The 20,791-nt window shown below is 33.6% G+C and overlaps 1 protein-coding gene across 3 annotated transcripts in view; it reads left to right on the top strand.

The window, feature by feature from the left end:
• Positions 1 to 20,791, top strand: part of LOC125055175 (TBC1 domain family member 4) — a 43,622-nt gene that overhangs the window by 1,116 nt on the left and 21,715 nt on the right. The window contains exons 3-6 of one of the 3 annotated variants that reach the window (XM_047657467.1): positions 2,441 to 2,529; positions 3,074 to 3,179; positions 18,310 to 18,485; positions 20,459 to 20,558. In XM_047657467.1, coding sequence (XP_047513423.1) covers positions 2,441 to 2,529; positions 3,074 to 3,179; positions 18,310 to 18,485; positions 20,459 to 20,558 — 471 coding nt within the window. Of the gene's footprint in view, positions 1 to 2,440; positions 2,530 to 3,073; positions 3,180 to 4,303; positions 4,966 to 13,968; positions 14,039 to 18,309; positions 18,486 to 20,458; positions 20,559 to 20,791 lie in introns of those variants that run through there. The other 2 variants (XM_047657468.1, XM_047657469.1) reach the window with 2 other exon arrangements.

The raw sequence follows: 20,791 nt of genomic DNA, 5'->3' as shown, positions 1-20,791 counted from the left end.
TTTAAGAGTTGGTCCTCTTTTCTTGAGGGACCCTAAGTCGAATTGGTTTGGAAATACTTCAGTGGGCTGGTTCCACATATTGGTGGTGCGCGGTAAAAACTGCCTTAAAAATCGCTCAGTTGTGGAACGACGAACGTCGAGGTACGGATGGAATTTCGTATTCTGCCTCGACTTCCGATGATGAAACTCAGCTGCATGTATTAATCCGAACAACTCGTAGAAGATGCAGAGTGACCACACATCTCTACATCATTAATCTATTAAAAATGGGGAGTCTTACTGCTACTGTTAAACGTCTTAAGGGTATGAAATCAGTTTAAAAATAAGGGTTGAGTATGTTATTATACTGTAAGTGTATCTAGACATACGCGAGTCACAGTTAGTAGTCTCGTTTCTGAATCTCACCCTAAGTGTCGACTCATTACGTTATGTTTTTGTGTTTATGTAAGCCAAACGATGAAACCCAAGTATAATACTTTCAACATCAGCGTTATAGTCGTAAACATGGATTCGCAGGATGCTTTGTTAAAGTCGATTCCAACCAATTCACAATAATTTCACTAGTAAATTCGTTCTTTACATTCTGTTCCTTTTTTTTTGCGTCTGAGGCGCAAGCTAACTTCTGGCAGAATGACCAGCGCTGTGGAACACGTCTGCTCCTCAGCATAATGCTGTGCCAGGGCCAGTTACAAACACAACATACATATTACAAACTTAAAATATTATTTATTGTTATTGTTACTTATTATTATTTTGTGTGTTTCTGTTTCGTTAGTAATAATTGTTATGTCTATATCTAATTCCTGAAAATCGGTACCAGTTTTTCAGAGTAGTCCTTAAGTATTTTATTACCACAAATTCAAATAGCGATTTCAATATTGTCATACTTAAATTACGGGTGTATTCGTAAAATGGTTGTCATGTCCTTGCTGAAGGTCTCGCAAATGTATCCCTTTTGATATGCAGTTGCATTATTCAACAGTGGCACCTCGAAATACGATTGCCCTAATACGTGTGTTTTGAGATGAGAGCAGGATGTTTGATTTTTACTTGTTTTCCGCGTTTTCAAAGCATTTTTTCGTTGGGTTCGTGGTGGTTGCGTGGGAACAAACGCAGGCTGCAATTTCCCCGTACTAGACTATCTAAAGTTAGTAATTCTTTTTTGGGGAAAGGGATACTCTTTTTTAATAAAATCCCAGAGGCTCTTTTATATCTGCCTTTCAATAAATTTAAGAAATGTATTAAAGGTAAGCTGTGTAAAAAGGCTTACTATAAAGGGCCTGGGACTAGTGCTAGACAGGCTACTTCTAATTAATTTGCGATATTTGTTTTAAAATAAGTGTTGATTGATGATTTGCTGTTTTAAAAGAGTACCGAGAGTTTTTTACGCCGGCTTTTTCTCTCGGCCTACACCCTCTGTCTTCTTTGCCGGTAAGTAGGGATGTCTACAAATTCAAATTAATGACGTGGAATAAGTGATACATGTATCTTATGTTCCATAATAAACATATTTTATTTTATTTTTTTCTGTCCATGATGTCCGAACATGATGTCCATTGAATTAAAGCGTGAAATCATTTCTTATACGTTTCTAAGGCAGTTTTAGTCGCGCACCACCACGTGGAACCAGCTGCCCACTAAGTATTTCCGAACCAAGTCGACTTAGGGTCCTTCAAGAAAAGAGCGTACCAATTCTTAAAAGGCCGGCATGGCACTTGCGAGCCTTCTGGCAATGTCCATGGGCGGCGGTATCACTTAACATCAGGTGAGTCTCCTGTCCGTTTGCCTCCTATTACATTAAAAAATATATTCAATAACCCCTTAACAAAAACAGCTTTGGTGGTGTTATGGGTGCTGGGGTTTCAATGGGGAAAATTGCTTTGAGAAGCATGGTTACAGAACGAATTGAACTCGCATGTCGAGGTACCACTGTAGTATTAATACTTTCCGAAATTATTTAATATTCCGAATCTAACAACTAAATTTATGAGCTTTTCCACAGCGCTCACAATAACAGATTTTTTATTGATAATTTTTTCACACCTTGCGTTATATTATTGTATGGTTAGGAAGCCCAATTTTTAAAAAAATGTAATATATTATATGTCAGTCAGTGATGATGGGGATGGCTTTCTAATGGTGAATGAATTGAAATCGGCCTAGTAGCTTTTGGGTGAATTCATTACAAACATAGACACAAAAACACAAATGTTTTCTCTTTACAATATTAGTATAGAATATAGATGTAGTTTTGCACTTCTTGCACTCACTTAGCTAATTTTCTACTCACTTCCGTTGCCTGTAAGAGTTCGCTCGAAAGCGATAAGGCCAATTGCCCTTTTTATTAAATTATTTTAATCGTACTATATTTAACGAAGTGTTAATAAATAAATTTATATAGTGTGGCTGACGCTTTTCATTCAAAAGTTATATCTTCCAGCTCAGTATCGCAATTGAAGATGGCTGTTTGAAGGCATACAATGAGAACTTTGAGCCGGTCATAATTCATCGTCTTGTGGATATTTTAAGGTATATTATATTATATATATTTTATTATAGTTAATCATCTTTTTAATGCGTTTTATAATTGAATGTAAAATAATTGTGTCGAGCAGTGGAGTGTGCTAGTCTATGAGCGTTCTATGTATATATTAATAATACAGAATAATCTACATCAACATGATGACTGGAAGTCTTCCACGGTCCGCTTCTCTAGATATTTGATTCGCGAACCAGCGAAATTTGGAATCGACTCCTGGTGGGGGTCTTCTCTGGAAGATCGACCTGCAACTGTTCCCAATCTTTTCAAAAGTAGAATATACAGCTTAGATTAAATACAATTTTTTTCTTCTTATCCTACGATAGCATATTCCTAGCTTTCTTCAGTACCGTTGATCGAAATCCCTTCTCGAAAAGGGCCTCCTGCAGCTTTTTCCAAATATCCCATGGCTCTTCATCGTTACATATATATTTGGATTATATATATTTAATTTTGACGTTTATAAGTTATCTTCATAAATTATATATTTTAAAATGAGTGTCATATTGCTTAATAATTTGGCTGTTCCTCCAGAGCAAGCCAAGTGCCAGGCCGTGCTGATGAGCTATTCTACATTCTACTTAATGAGAAAGAGGGTCTTCTGCAGTGCTTCCTCTTCAAGACTGCAACTGTTGCTGAGGTAAGTCACTAAGAGATACGTTATGTCCAACATATAACTATGTTATTAATTATAACTATTTTTGTATATTATTAATATAGCCGCAGGAAAAATGAAGTGTAGTCGCTTCCGTGCCAATTATCAAGTCTCAGTTTTCCATCTGATCTTCCTTCTTTTCAATTAACATCTTTTAACCATAAATGCGTAAAAACACGCAGATAAATTACTAGTTTATGTTCTCAAAGAGGTTCTTTCCCTTAGAGGTTTAAATTTAACAATTAAACTGTTATTCTTATTTAACTGTTATATTTTTTGCCAGTAAATCTTCCATAGTTACTGGTAACATTAACAGCATGTTAATTGCCGGAGCTATTAAAGGCCGGTGATATAATTATCGTGATTTGGTGGGCGTGGTCCATTATCATAATCCATCAATGTCTTATTTACGGTACACAAACATGTAAATGGGTCAATGTATGCAGAATGATTAGATATCTTTGACAATATACAAATTAATGCGCACAGGGTTTCACTCGGAAGCCTTAAACCTATCAATTAAACAGACTAAATTATGGTTGTCGACATAAAACTAGATAAAAGTGAGCGAAATTTCTTATAAAAATTTAATAAATTATATGTTTTATATGAAGACATTTCCGTGCAACTAATTTTCCTTAATATGTAAGAAGATATACTTTCTGCTTTGTAAAGACTATTTACCCAAAATCTTGTTCAGTAGTCTTAAATTAAAGCGACAGATAACAATAGACAAATTTGCGCTTAAAACCTCTAAAAAGGTTTTATAACCGCGTAAAAGACATAGACAAAAATATCCAATGTATAGTTTATGAATATAGAACATTGCTTGACGAATATTCCTAGTATATTTAGCGTATTATATAATAATTTTGAATACAATTGCGGTACTGATGACCTATAGGGACCTCGATTCAAACCTTGACAGGGAATGAAAATAGACGATTCGCATTTGCTTTTCAGTGATTGACCGAAGTCATAACATTACAGTTGGCAAACTGATTTAATATATTGTTTCAACAAATGTGGTAAAAATTATCCTAGCATTTAAGTTTTGAAATTTGAGTTGATTTTGAAAGGGAAATAAAACACTTAGTTTTGAGGCTGAAAACACTGAAAGGCACAAGCGAAAAATCAATTTTCATCAACAAGATATGATGTTGAAAATGTGTGTCCTGTGTGTGTAGTGAATAGATAATATAAGGTAATTGAAAATCACAACAGCACGTTGCAATTGTTGAATTTGTGCGTACACAAATCGTTTAAAGAATCAATGAAAATTAATTGTGTCGCTTGATTTGTGACGACAAATATGATATTATATAATCGACTGTTATAGAACAAATATCATTTTGTTAACAATATATTGTTTTAACGTAGCTACGAAGTGTTATTTATAAATTAAAATAAGCAAGTGTAGTGTGGAGTAAAGCAAAATAAGTACATTATTATGTAACACATTTGCAGTGTATAATTTAAAATATTACCTGTCAAAAAAACCATTATTATTATTGTATACTCTTTAGTTTTTTTTTTGTTTCGGCGCCAAATCGTGACGTACAGCATGTCTGCATCAGTATGGTGTTCCCTTTCGCGCCAATCGCTCGTGTGTTTGTCAGTGTCGCAACTGTCAAATCTGGAATTCTGGGTTGGCGCGCTTTTGATAGTACTCGCGTGTGAAATGGATTTTATTTATTTTCATATATTGAATGCAAATGATATTATGTATTTTTGAGTGCAGTTTTTTATAGTGTTTTAAAGCGATTTTAAGGTATGGGACCTTTTTAGACTATTATACTTTTAAAAATTTAGTATGCTATTTTTATTGATTATTTATTTTATGCGTAAAATTTTTGTAAGATTAGAATCTAGTAGATACCTGTCAAAACTATTTTTTCAATATGATATTTGGTATTTTTGATAGCTCTCTATGCTGCTTAGTTATAAGATAGAATGAAAAAGTTATAGATAGCTTTGAATTATATTATTTTTGGTATAGAAAAATTGCAATTAGGTTTAGTTCTTTTAATTTATTTATGTTTTTCGTAACTGGTAATTTTCCCCTTTATTACTGTTGGTGTTTAATGTCTGCTGACCACTTAATTAGCCTTAATGTCTCAAGTTCGAATCCTAGGAAAACAACAGTTAAATATATATAAGTGAAATAGCATAGGATACTTGATGCGGGATTCTATTTTTAAATTAAGATATAAATGTATACGATATATGAATATTTCCGGGTGAGTAATGAGTTGTTTTCTTAAATGTTTGCCCTTGGATTTGAACTTAGGACTCGCGTTACAAGGGCACAAGGCTAAGAGTTATTAACATAATGTTGTTAGTGCAACGGTTCTCCGATTATATACATGTTACTATATCTGTATTGGCCCGTGACTATGTCTCTTAGTAAATAAATATTAAGTAATATTTATGTGTGTAAAATTATTTAAAAAAAAATATTAAATATCCTTTTTGGGGTTAGTTTAGTTAGAAATTAGATCGTAATGTTAAATTGTGTCTTTGTGCAATTTATAAAAAAATGTGTGTAAAATTAATTTGTCTATTAAAAGTGATTTATTGACCTATTTCGCGTCAATCACATAATTTACGCAGTTATTAAAAATAAAAAGTATATGAAACTGTGATAAGTAATATGCGCGAAATATTAAATATTTTTTTTATTTATTTGTATATTGATATTACGTAGTTAGTTTTTCTCAGAGCCGTCTGTGTAATAAACATTGTCGGAAAAAGCTGAGCTTTTGTGGATTTAACTTCACTCTAGGTAATGACCATTATTTGGTGAAAATGGCCGTCCATGAAAAGCCGCGGACATTGACCTTTAAGCTCGGAAAATATATTTTTCTGAGAATTCTCGTAGAAAAAAATGTGTGAGATTTAATAAATATTGTTGTACTTGTTCACCTTGTCATTTTAAAATAATTGTCTATGGTCTTTAGTTTATCTCAAAAAATCTACAGTCATTTTGAAATAATTATACCTATGTATAATTTTATTTTTAAAACTTATTGTTCGACGCCGTTTTGAATTTTTTTATCAACAGTGTTTTTTTAATGTATTAGAATCGATATTTGACGAGCCGAGCCTAGTAGCTTCAGCGTGCGACTCATCCCTGACGTCGTAGGTTCGATTCCTGGCTGTGCACTAATGTACTTTCTTTGTGCGCATTTAACATTCGCTCGAACGGTGAAGGAAAACATCGTGAGGAAACCGGCTTGGCTTGCCGGATACAGGAGGCTGATCACCTACTTGCCTATTAGATTGACAAATGATCAAGAAACAGATATACAGAAATCTGAGGCCCAAACCTAAAAATGTAGGCGCCACTGATTTTAAAAGTTTATTTAAAAGAGTCAGTATGATAACGCACTCATAGTATGACCTTGAACTCCCTAAACGTTGACACGAAAATTTTGTTGGTTTACCTTGTTTTCCATACAATGTAACGTTAGTTAGTAATAGATGTGCCGTAACGTGAATATTACTACACATCTATAGCGCCAGAATGTGCCCAATACAGTCTTATTATTTTTATAAATTGTCTCTGCACAAAGACATCATTTAATATTAATGCGTGGTGCTAAACAGTGGCGAAACTATACCATCTGGGGTTTACAAATTCTTTTGATGGATCAGTAAAAATCGTCACGTTGTCAGTTTAATTTGAATAAACTTCGAGATTTTCAGTGTACTCAATTACATAGGCCATAGGCCTCATCTCTTAGGCGAGAGGGAATGGTCTGCAGTTCCCACGCTAGCCCAATGCGTAATGGAGACTTCACATTCATCCATAGAACATAATATCTCTTGGGTAGGGGCCCTCTTGGATTGGGGGCCCGTGGCATTTTGCCAGCACTTCCACCAGCATTGTTATGCCACTGGTGCTAAACATTGGCACCCTATTGATCCTTGAATCACTTCGCATTGGTTAATGCCCATATGTACCCCATAAGTGTCCCTGTGGCTATGAAGTAAGTAGCCTTGGACCCCATGGCCTCCATTGCCAAAAGAGTGCATGTCGTTTTCCTCGCCACGCCACGCTTAACGATATCATACGTCGCTTTCTTGCCACCGACATAATTTTTTTAAGAAAGTGTTGTTTACCTGACAGAACATTGACTCTGTTTTCACTTAGAATTTAAGCAATATTTTGACATGAGCACAATGGCGACACACGTCAAGAGCATTATGTAGATTTTGTTCAATAAACATGTTTCAATGTGTAAATATGAATATTAATTTATTCAGTTATTTACCTACGCTCAAAGATATTTTATTACTAGAAACTCGGGATTTTGTTGTATACTGTTGTTACCGTCCTTTTCAGTTTCTAAATCTCTTTAAATTCACTCTTTATATATATATTTTTTAACAACTACACATATCCGAGGCTGCGTTGGTGGGATGGAGTTGTCAAGAACCTCGAAATAATAAAAAAACTTTCATGTAAAATATTTAATTGATCTAAAGGTCAAAGACAAACTATAAGATAGGGATGAAACTTTACTAATATTTTTAGATTTTTTTTTAAATAACACTTTATTTACATCTATGGGGTAAATAACTTAAAATAACAAAACTCAAAACTATGGCTTCGAAACGTTAGCGAGTGGACGGGTATTGCGACTGCGGAAAAGTTGCTGCATCTGGCACAGGACAAGACACGCTTCAAGAGACTGACGGCTAACCTCCAGTAATGCAGAGGCACTAAAAGAAGAGAAAATGAACAAACAATAAAAGAAGACAATGGATGTAAATGGGCGGTTATACTGCTAAAAGAACTCTCTTCAATGCAACCAGAATAAAGATTAAAAAAAATAATAAGAATTATGTTTTCGAAGATCTTTGTTTATGTCCGTAACATCATATTTGAACTTCTCCATATATTTGTATACCGCCTAGGTTTGACAAACTGGCTTACGAGTATGGCATATCCGTAAAACAAGTTCTGGTGTATAATTATTACCAAAGTTCGAGTGGAAAAGCACAGAACACCGACCTACGTGCTTTTGACGCGCTATGTCCCATGATGTACACAACCAGACACAATAATGTGTCCGCGTAGTAACGTGGAAGACCCTTATGATGCTTAAGGGCAGCTTAAAGGTTAACCAGAAACGATACGTCAATTAACAAATACATCGGTTCCTCACGGCCTTTAACTACGATTTCCTTACAGACTAATAAAGTGACCGAAATGTGTCGACTTTGACGAGTCTTCATACAATTATTGTCTATTACTTATTATTCTTCAAATCTAACTTTGATGTTTTTCTTTAGTAGTTCGTACTTAAGAATATGAAGTACGCCATTTCTGGACATTTTACCATATTTTTATTTACTTACAACTTGTTGAAACTTTCCTCACTCCCGTCACAATGTGACTTTCTACATTTATAGAACAGGGGACAAACGGTCAGGAGGCTCGTCTGGTGTTAAGGGATACCACCGCCCGTGGACACTCAATGCGAAAGGGCTCGCAAGTGCGTGGGCGGTTTAAGAATTGGTACGCTCTTTTGAAGAACCCTAAGTCGAATTGCTTCGGAAATACTTCAGTGGGTAGCTTGTTCCATATATGGTGGTGCTCAGCAAATATGCTTTTGCAACAAAAACACTCAGTTATGGAAGGGCGGATGTCGACCTGATACTCGTGGTATTTCGTATTCTGATGATGAAATTCAGCTGCAGGCATTAATCCGAACAACGTCAGGTTCATTGATATTTTTTTTACGTCAAGTATTGCCTATTGCGCTTAACAACTATCCCCAAGTACGAAGGTATCAACAAGATTTATCATTGTTTAATATACATAGTAGTATGACAAGCCTTGACTTGAAGTTGTCGAGGAAAATGCTTAAGGCCTATTAAGAATATCCATAGCGCTAAATCACATGCATCATGAACACACCCCATACACCCTCACGCACCCTCACTTTCACACCATCACACAACACAGCCAAATTAGGTATAATTTATTTAATAATTTATTGATTGGTTCCATTCGTAATGTTGGAACCTTTTTTGTATTTATTATGTATATATATCTTTAGTATATCATATTTACAATCAAGTATACAGTTTATACAATTTTCTTAACCTACAAAGTAATAATAAAAATTATTAAAAAGAAAATCAAAATAAATTAAAAAGTTTGGTCCCTGTGGCAGTGTAACTTTAATGCTGGCAGCATTTCCTCGCTGTATTGCGATACTTATTCGTTGAGCCAGGAAAGCACCAGCTCTGGGGTCACTACATCTACCAGGCGCCAACATAAATCTTTAATAAGCGCCTGTGCACTTGTACCCTCTAGACTCTTATATTTGTGCCGTTTATTATTTTCTGCCGGCTCTGCGGCCGCCTCAGCTTTTTTGCTTGTCCGAAGGAGGTGAGACCGGGCACAATTAGCATCCCATAAAGCCCGCCCGTCGTTATTATTATTATTTGATATATGTAGTTATATATTTTAATACATATAATTTATGATAGCAGTAGGATTACGTAATAAATAATTTCGATTAAAGTAAATGCGCATTTAAGGACTCCGGCCATCTTTATCGCTCCTCGTAAATGACAATAATAAATTTTACTAATGCTCTAAAGACGTGTTAGGCTAATTGAGGTCAAGCACAAGGGCAAGTTCATTAAACGGTTAAATCTTTAAGTTAATTTCAAGAAATATTACTTTTGTGGCTTTTTATAATTATTGCCTCGAAACTGGTATGATATTAGTGATTGAAATCCCACGCCAAACGCATATCTGAGTATTTTAATACGCTATTAATAAGAAATTCATAACTTTTATTTATTAATCTTCTGTAACCTAAACATATTTTATAAAAAAAACGTGTGTGTAGTTATGTACATGCGTTAGAAGTTATAGTTCTTTGGCGTAACAAGATAAAAATGTTTTTAAAATTTTAATCTTTGCCTTATTCTACGTTTATAGGATACGACACTAAGAATAGAAAAAAATGGGTGCGTGTACTTATTTATGTACGCGCATAAGAAGTTAAACTTCTTTGGCATTATTAAAAATAGTTTTTAATTGCATGTAAATAATTCATTACAATTTAATAATCAAAGACTGGAAAAGGAGTCATTATAGTCAATAAAGTTCAGTTTACATTCGAAAAATTAAATAAATAAATATTTATCATTATTCTCTTACATCAAGTGTAACATAAATTCTATTATTATTCGAATGTTGCTATTAAATTATGTCCAATGCCGTAGCATCTTCCGTGGGCAACTTCATTCTGTTAATTTTGTGTCACGGTGCGCGGGCATCGAAAAATTTCACTCTCATAAATTTTTCATAACGTGCCAAAAAAAGTATAACTTCAAAAATATTTTATTCATGTTACTAAACATAACAATCAAATATACACATCAGTATCATTATATCATCAAAAACTATTAATTATTAATTAAATATAGAAACCATCTTCATATTGTACCATACAATTTAGCTCTATAAAAAACAAAGCCATTAGTAAAATAGTTTTTCGTTCGTGTCTAATGAATTTTCCCTATGTAGGGCAACTGACGTCATTGTGCGCTGTCCCTTTCCAATATACGCTAAAAAGAGAGAGAATACGTGTATTTTTGTCACGCGCTCTTGAAACTGAAAAAATTGGTTCAGGTTATTCACAAAGTAATATTTTGTAGACAAAGAGACTTCCCAAGATATTATTTTGGTTAACTGGCCCAATTTATGACCTAATGACATAGGTTCTATCAATAACATAGGTTTAATATATGTCAAGTCCCGTATGGGTATGGGTGCATGGAGCAACTCTTCAGCGTCTTTTTCATAGATCAGTCTTCAGCCACGTTGATTTTAGTGTCTAAGACATGCCGGTTTTCACGCGACGATTTCCTATTAGATTAGTTTGCAGCCAGAATTCGAACCTAGGACTTGACGTTTGATTATCGTACTCTTAAAATACGGCTATCACGCCCGACATTTTTTTTAAAATCCATCTGCAATCAGCCTCTTGGTTTTTATCAGATTTTATGAGAAATGATGGCAATTAGGGAACGCAAATCCATTTTTTTCCCCTCCGTAATTCGTAAACTGTCAGACTGCGGCAAGTTTCGCCCTTTTAGTTACGCCCCGACATAAAATAGTAATATCAAGTTCAATTGATCTCTTAATTAATTATTATTAATTATTTTGCCTATGACAAAACAATTCATCTTAAAATATTAAATTAATAATCTTGCATAAATTACTCAATAACTATATACAGAGCAGTGACCTCTTACAGGAAATCAAATTTGTCGTCCCTCACTCATTCCCTAGGTTTAAAATCAATAATATCTTTCAAATTCCTTTTGCCAAAACCAACCTAGGAGTTCAGGCACCTCTCGTTCGAATTCTTCGCGATTTTAACAAATTGAACACAGCGTATCCAGAGCTGGATATATTCGGTAGTGGGCTGATCGGTTTTAGAGAAAGCATTTGCAAGTGCCTTTCTCACACCTAATTTCGCTGTTTTGATGATGATTTTTCTTTTTTTTCTGCTCTAAGTGCCAACAAATTTCAGTAAAAAAAATTTTATTTTATTGTGTGCTTTTACTATCGTATATGTTTTAATTGTAATTTTTATTTCTATTTAATTTTTTTTTTTTGTGAAACTTATGCTTACATTAATTGTCACACATTTTAGATGCGAGATTTTTTGTAAAATAATTAGTAATTGTAGTACTGTGTGTGATGTTATAAGCTTAAACTAAATAAATAAATAAATAAAATAAATAAATAAATAAATATTAGCTTACGATTTACATCCGGTCACGAACAAACAAAACCTATGGTTACCAGTTAACCTATGGGATATGTGCGACAGCGAAGGCCAAGGTTATTGGCGATACCAAGTGCCAGAACCAGTCTGATGCACAGATCTCCGGTATTAAAGACGTTACACCTACTGAATGCTGTCTCCGATACTATCGACATATTTATATGTTCGCAGAGTGGATTCACAGTAGCGATATTGTGTATATGTGTTTAATATTATATATGTTCTTTATTACATTTTACTTTTCTAGACATTATCGTATTGGCATAGTTTGTTTGGATAACGTATGTATTTCTGTAATAAATAAATAAAACCGAACAATGATCGTCGAACCGAATGATTTACTCGTCTCTTTTGACCAGCTCGAAGTCCTGATCTAAAGAGACGAGTAAAATCAGCGCAACAGGCAATGCAGAAGAGTGGAAATTCCTCAAAATATATATATATATAAAATGATATTAACAACATTGCGGAAAGCCAGAAGGATCTAAGCTGTGATTTTGGCAATAAATTGGAGGTGAAACTCGTTACCTATTAGGTTTTAACAATTGTAACTTTATTTGATTAAAACAAGTAACAAAAACTTCTTTTCTTTATTGCTGACCACTACTCATTGTTTGGCCGTGTACATCGGTTTTAAAGAATTCATAAAAATATCAGAATTCATACGTTATTACGTTATGGAGCATTGTTAAGTGCCTATCTGATCCCTAATCCGCTGTTTTGCAAGTGGCTTTTTGCTGAACAATAAGGAAAAATTTACAAGTAAAACCTAAAATTCGAAGTGTATATTTTTAATATTAATTTTTTGTAATAGTTATGTTTATTTTTGAATTACAAATTAACGTTTTGTAGCTTCATGCTTTGTAGTTTAAGACATAAATAAATAGAAAAATTATAAAGCGCACTACAAAGCGGAATTGTGGAAGCAAACGCGACAGCGTTCTAGTACAAAACTCGACCAACTGCCGACCTTATTTATCCATGTTCTATGAAGATGCTTTTGGCAATGTTACCAGGCAGTCTGCCAGTGATTGTAATACACAACACTTCCGGTTGGAAAATACCTTTGAGTAGTTTTTATCGTGGTGGTTTACCTATATAAGAATAAATGTTGTGATAACGCATGTTGATCACAATCCAAGAAAGGCCCTTCCCTTTACCCTTAGTTTATTTATTAATAAAAGCTTGCCAGCGTTCGGCACACTCTGAATCATTAAGTACCTACTCATCATCTCATTCTAACAAATTGTGTTTTATGCGATGAAAGAAGATATGAGTACCTTCGTTAAAACGATGCGATTGATATACTACTGATATTATAAACGCGAAAGTTTGTAAGTATGGATGGATGTTTGTTACTTTTTCACGTAAAAACTACTGAATGGATTGTAATGAAACTGTACGATAATATAGCTTATACATCAGAATAACTCATAGGCTACAATTTATAAAGATATTGTGTGAAACGTCCAAAATATCAAGGAAAAAAATCTACCATCTGCGAGCTATTCTGGCGTGCGCTGCCAAAACCGCTAGAATTATACATATGTAATGTATGATGGAAATGTTTATCTTAAATAGTCCTACAAAAAGGCCCGTCACACTATATATCTATATCTTATGTGTAAGCCATTATAGCCAAAATAGTGAACTTATGGTTCACTATTTTGGCTACAATAAACATTGATAATTTATTTCAAACGCACATTTTGTAGTATTAAATTGATTCCTAAATGAAAATAGATACTTTTATCGCTTCTGGTATTTAAAGTAGGTAAAAATATGTCTTTCACGCTACATCATTTGGACAAATATTATTATAATCCTGCGCAGACGAAATCGCGGCCACCAAATGGTATTTTTATGAATAATTGTAAGTGTCATATCTTTGCCATCGTCATACCATCTCTATTTTTATTATGTTTAAAGGTTTATATTTCTTCTAGGATCATGCAACCCGTCCGACCCCTCTATGGGTCACACTCAGACACGTCCACAATAAATGTGAAGACGCTGGTAAGGGGTCCCTTTCACCCCCTAACCCATAATCTGTCTGGTTTTATTGGCTAACATAAACTAACTAAATGAAAATTGAAAAGAAAGCATGATAATACAGGGGTCTAGGATCTGAATATGATTTTGTCCCATTCGGTGTCGAGACCCTTGGTCCGTGGGGTCCTAGCGCTATATGGTTTTTAAGGAAATAGCAAATAGAGTCGACATCACAGGAGACCGAAGAGCTGGTAGCTACCTCAAAGATTTAGGCTAGCTATTCAAAAAATGCCAGCATCTTGGGAACCTTGGAAGGGACTTCTTTTAATAAAATATTTCAGTTATTATATTTTTAGGTTAGTTATTGTTATTTATTAATTGAATTAATGTTTAATGTGTGAAATTATAATTAAATAGATTAACTAATTAATGAGTATCTATAAATACCCAATGTATTTATAGATACAGTTTTGTTGGACTTATACCGGAAATTCTAATACCCTTCCGATGTTTAGCGTACACGTCTATAAACTTTGTTGTTATTAGGAACCTAAAAGTACCCAGTAATCTTTTTAACCGACATGCATATGTTTTTTTAGGATCTAAGTTTGTGTATCAACCGAATTCTTTACGTCCTTTCATTTTACTTTTCTCAGCCCAGTTTTACAGTCTGCATTGTCACAATGTTTCAAACTCGCATTAAAAAGGCAATATTATATAAAGTAAATATTTATACGTAAGTATATGTATTGTCTATTAATAGCGACATAACGTGCATAGCAATTACTATAGAAAACCCATCAATTATCTTGCCCTTGACTAAAATCAATTGCTGTTGAATATCGATTAAGCTTGTTATACTTCTATTGTTTTTAGAACATAAAGAGGTTAGAGAAAAATACAATCAATACAAAAACGATAAAAATACTAAATAACCAAAGATTTGAAATACGTTTTTGTACCATATAACATCTATCTTACATTTATTGAGCAAAGCAATCACACCAGGTTGCCCCTGGTTCTACATAATGGTGTATTGTTGCTCATTGGTCCAAGCTATGTTAATGAAGTTTGTATCGACGTTTGATGAGGACGCAATTTTATTTATGGAACATGTAAGTGTCAATACAAGTTTTAGGAGTTGGCGCCCTTGTCCTCCGGCCGCCATCTTGGAAAAAGGGGTGAAAACCCGTTTTTGGCTATATCTCCTAAACTACGTACAAAAAAGTTTTAAAGACATATTTTGTAGCAAATTGCTTTAAATTGAAATTGCCTCCTCTAACAAATGTTCAGCAAATGTAACATTTCAATAGACTATTACGTAACTCCAAGTGCAAAGACTAAAGTCATTACTTACACTAAGTATATGTTATTATTGTAATATAATACGTTTAACATACATTTAGATTTAAAGAGATCTTTGTTGTAACTGAAATACTATACCTACGTGTTATCAAGTTTTTAACTTCTATAAGTGTACAATCAAACCTACAATTATTCTATCTATATAGTGCAACCGGATTATTATTATTCATACATATCCAGGACATTATAAATCAAATCAAATTTGAACACCCAAAAATCACAGCGCTATTGTAGGAGTATTATTTGATTTTCACTTCAATTACGTAATGAATTTCCAATTTAATATAGCATGCTACGTTCGTAGGTTCGTTCCCCGGCTGTGCACCAATGGAATTTCTTAGCGCATTTAACATTCGATGGAACTGTTAAGGTAAATATAGTGAGGAAACCGGCTTGCCTTAGACCCAAAAAGTCGATGGCCTGTGTCGGGCACAGAAGTGACCACCTACTTGCCTATTAGATTGACAAATGACAAATGATCATGAAACAGATACCGAAATCTACAGCCCAGACCTAAAAAGGTTCTAACGCCACTGATTTATTTTTGATTTTACTACTATATAGGAGTTGATACGTTGATTTTCGAGCTCTGCCTTGACTAAAGCAGTCATTTTACGATTTGGCATTCTGATAAACAATAAACAACAAGCTCCCTCGTTATCAGAATGACAAATCATAAAATGACTGCTTCACGACTGATTTGAGCGCGAGCCGCAGCGAAAACCGCTGTGAGAGTTCGAAAAGTGAGTTACAGAATCGCAAGACAGCTATTGAAGTTTTAAACCATATAGCAACACTGTATCAAGAAAATATCTTAAAGTTAAACTGTCTGTGTTTACCGTATTGTGTTCGATAACAATTAACTCAGGAGTGTTAACTGATATCGAAATGCTGACGAGGTCTACGACCATGGTCATTTATATAAATATATTTTTAATTTGTTCCCACTTTAACGTTCATCATCATCATCATCATTAAAATCTTTTGCTAAAAAATCTTGGCGTTTCTGTTAGTTTTATAATATAATATGGTTGCATTATAAAACTATACATCTATTATATAAAATTGTCGTGTCAAAATTTTCGTTGGCATACTCCTCCGAAAAGGCTCGACCGATTGTTATGAAATTTTGTATGCATATTCAGTAAGTTTGAGAATCGGGTTTTATCTATTTTTCATCCCCCTAAGCGATAAGGGGTGCCCCCCCCCCCATATTTTTTAGACAAAAAATTTTGTTTTTAATTTTTTATTATGTGGCACAAAAAAATACATACAACCCTTAATTTTCACCCCCCTACGTTCAACCCTAATGTGAACCTAAATGTTTTCTAGAAATAATATACAGGACAAAACAACTTTTGCGCAGCGCATACTAGACAGATAACAAATGCATTCACAATTTAACCTAATTGTATGTGTACATTTATCTAATCGGATATATTTTGCGTCTGTTTTAAAGGTAATAACTGTAAGCATGCACTGTAATCGAACCTCTATGCCTGGTAAAAATAATCCAGGTTTTTGAATCACGCAACGATAGATCTTTGAATAAGACAAAACCCTGAAAATAAATGTTTTCCCAAAGACCTTGCATTACATCGGTTTCAATTAACTCAATTTGTTGTTTTCATTTGAATGGCCTGTGCTGTTACAATATTTTGATTACAATACTGAAATATCGAATTACTCATCGTAATAATGACATTCGCTTGTTATGATTTCAATTTAGACTTCTATTGTCCGGATTCTATTACAAAATACCAGTCATCGTAACAAATCGTATATTTAATAAGAAATTGTTCCTATTCAAAATCTGTGGTAATTTGGTAAAAATTGTTTACTTAACAAAGTATGAACTTGAAATAATTCTAAATCGGATCTCAAGATCTTATTTATTTATTATTAATAATTTGTAGGAGAACAGCATTCTATGCCTTCGTGTTGTTAGTATGTTTGATGTACTGGTAAGCAAGTACATAAAGTCGGGATTCCAATGCACGAACTAATTGGAGAGAATAACAATCAATCTCACATTGCGTACACTTTTCCGATATTTATAAAACATTAAATGTTCTACTATAAAAATATCGGTATTTTGTGATTATAAAGACGCTATAATACGGGGTATTGAGTAATATAGGGAAGTATGGTGATTGCCGTGTATAATGTGTAATTAAAATTAAATTTTGTATAGAAATATATATAATATACCTAAGTAAGTTTAAGTAATTTAATTTAGGGTTGATTTAATATAATTAATGGGGGCAAAGAGATAAAAGAATCGGTTGCATAGACCTAAAACCCTTCTGACGTCTTAGTTTCCATAACTATAAAATAAATATGCTTCGTCGATTAATAAAAAGATCTAAAAAACAAATGGTTTGTGTGATTTTAAGTTAATAACACTAAAAACATATTAAATAATATTATAACAAACCTTGAATCATGTTAATTGATGATGTCAAATATTAATTGATTTCACCGGACTTTTGAGTTGTTTATGTTAAGATCAAGGACAGGAAAATTGTTGTTTATTTAGTTGTTTATAGTATGAAACTATAAGAGCTTACTTGTTTTACTAAAATTGTTTACTGTATAAGATAAAATTACGTAATACTGAGGCGCAAACTAGCTGCTGTGGTCTCTGGCAGAATGACCAGCGCTGTGGAACAGTCTGCTCCTCAGCATAATGCTGAGCCAGGGCCAATTACAACTACGGCACACACGCATTACACATTTCACAATATACAAACATAACACAAAATAACAATAGTCAAAAATGACTATTGTTATTTTGTGTGTTTCTGTGTGTGTGTTTGTTAGTGATAAATGTTATGTTTAGTAACTAAAATCCTTTAATTTTTACCGAATTAAAATAATTTATTAAATTTACATGGAAAGGAATCTTAATCATAAATTGTAATTTCCAGGTGACAGACCTCTTCAACCAGATGCGTGATCCGTCATCAACCGCTTCGACCCCCAAGGGCTCCACAGGATCTTTGAACATCACGAGGAATGTCGGGTTTCAGCAGCAGAATGGGACTGAACATTTACCCTGGGCCAGTCCGGCCATATCTTTACCGGGGAACTGTAATTCTAATTTGTAAGTGATCTTTTCGGAAATAAATGCAGATAATACAACTTTTTCTACAGCTTTGACACTTTTTGACATCCAACACCATTTGTCTCCAGTCACCGTGACCACGCACGCTGTAAAGCACGCGAAACGTCGGTTAAATTTAAAATTATGTAAAATAATTTTAAATGCATAACTTCTATTCAATCCGGTTAAAAATTGTTTTATTAAATGTGTAAAAGTTATGTCAATAAAAGACAATACTATAACCTATTATTATTATTATTGTTCGTTTCACTTAATCTTGAAATCAAATGTATGTTCTCGACTTGATGGTTGATATTTAAGAAATTAAAATCTCAAATCAAAATGATCCAAGTAGATTCAGACAACTGAGTAATTAGGGGACATACTCAAAACGCATTCGCTTAGCTCCTTCTCTATCTTACTTTAAATCTCTATTGTACAAACATTACCTGTCCACATCGTATCTAACTTTGGTACTAACTGACGTGAGACTAATCTAGAATTGTCGTGATTCATGTGCACTTTTTATTTTTCATGTGTCCTTTTTTAGTTTAGTTTTTGTTTTGTTCCTGTATTAGTTTTGTGTAAATAACTATATGCATTATGTATTTTGCACTTCTTGCTTACCTTATCTAATTTAGTTTTTTTTTCAACAGTGTTGAGATCGCTCGAAAGCGATAAGGTTGCCCTCCTTTTCATTTAATTTTGTCAATTTAATTTTGTTATTGCAACGAAGTATTAATAAATAAATAAAACAAGAGGGTTCGATGAATGGAGATCCTCCTTTTATAAATTAATAATAATTTTTACTTGTAACAAAACTTAAATCAATTACTGGTTTGACGCAACGTTTTATGATAAATTTGTGCATAATGTTTCCTGTTCAACTGTTAGTAGGAGCCATAAACACTAAAATTATTCACCTTAGTTGATCTTCGCCATATCTTCAATTGGACGAGTGCCAACATCAAAATAGATTGAGCATTTCAAGAGCATTAACAAACTAACAAAAACAAAGAGAACATCGATAGAAAAGATAGAAAAGATGTTTTATTGTTGCAAATTTAATAAATGAATAATTAAATTCAGCTATTGAAATGTGTAAAAATCAGCTATCCGCGAGTGATATTATAACAATAATAAAATTAAGTAGATATTTTTGTTATTACATGCGTCTTTACTAAGACATAAGGAAACATTACGATCTAGCCTAACTTAAGACCAATAAGTAGTAAATAAAAATGAAAATAAATCAGTGGCGCTACAACCACTTTTAGGTCTTGGCCTCAGATTTCTGAATCTGTTTCATGATCATTTTAAATCTAATAGGCAACTAGGTGATCAGCCTCCTGTGCCTGACATACGCCGTCGACTTTTTGGGTCTAAGACATGTCGATTTCCTCACGATGTTTTCCTTTGCCGTTCGAGCAAATGTTAAAATGCGCACATAAAAAAGAAAGTCCATTGGTGCACAGCCAGGGATCGAACCTATGACCTCAGGTATGAGAGTCTTACGCTGAAGCCACTAGGCCAACACTGGTCTACCAATAAGTAATTAAGTCTAACCTAATTTGCTGATAGGATATTTAACATAAGTGTACGAGCCAAGGCTGTACATTTTGCTCACTCGGGCTTTCTTAGTTTTATAAGCGTGGTGAATTCCTAAATCGTCGGAGTTACGCCCCGAGAGTATAGACGTAATACGTATTGCCAGACGTAGGCACTCTCTTCAACTGTTACATTGCATTCATTCGTTACATAGCAATTAACAGTTCATTGTTTCGCTTATATTATATTGTTGTATGCAAGTGGTTAATATAGAGTAAAAATAAAATCCTCTATTATTTCAAGTACAATAAAAAAGTGTCCAATATCACTACTTACATTCTCTATTAAGAGAAAGGCACTCTAGAAGTAGACAGTAGATTAAATTAACATTATAATACTTTATCTAATAAAGCTAATATTTTCAGAGCAAGCGAAACACCAGCTTTAGTTAGAAGTGTCAGCAACGCATCGGCGTTGACGTCGCTATGCGCTGGTCTGTCCCCTTCTGAATCACATTTCTTTGAGGTGAGCATAATTTAATCCAATCATACATTAAAATTTTTGTTATAATTCAAGCTTAAAGTATTCATTACTATTCGAATTTTTTACGTGAAAGTGTATAACGCAAACTTATAATCGTGGCTAAAAAAAAATTAAAGAAAAAAGGATTTCTGCTAAACACACGCAGAAGTGACTATAATTTGTTTTAATTTTCTATTTATTAATTTTTAATTATTATTATTATGTAAATTAAGTTT

Source organism: Pieris napi, chromosome 13 (assembly GCF_905475465.1).
Source record: "Pieris napi chromosome 13, ilPieNapi1.2, whole genome shotgun sequence".
NCBI classification, from domain to species: Eukaryota; Metazoa; Arthropoda; class Insecta; order Lepidoptera; family Pieridae; genus Pieris; species Pieris napi.
The sequence above is the reverse complement of the archived record's forward strand: the minus strand, read 5'-3'. Positions and strand labels throughout refer to the sequence as shown.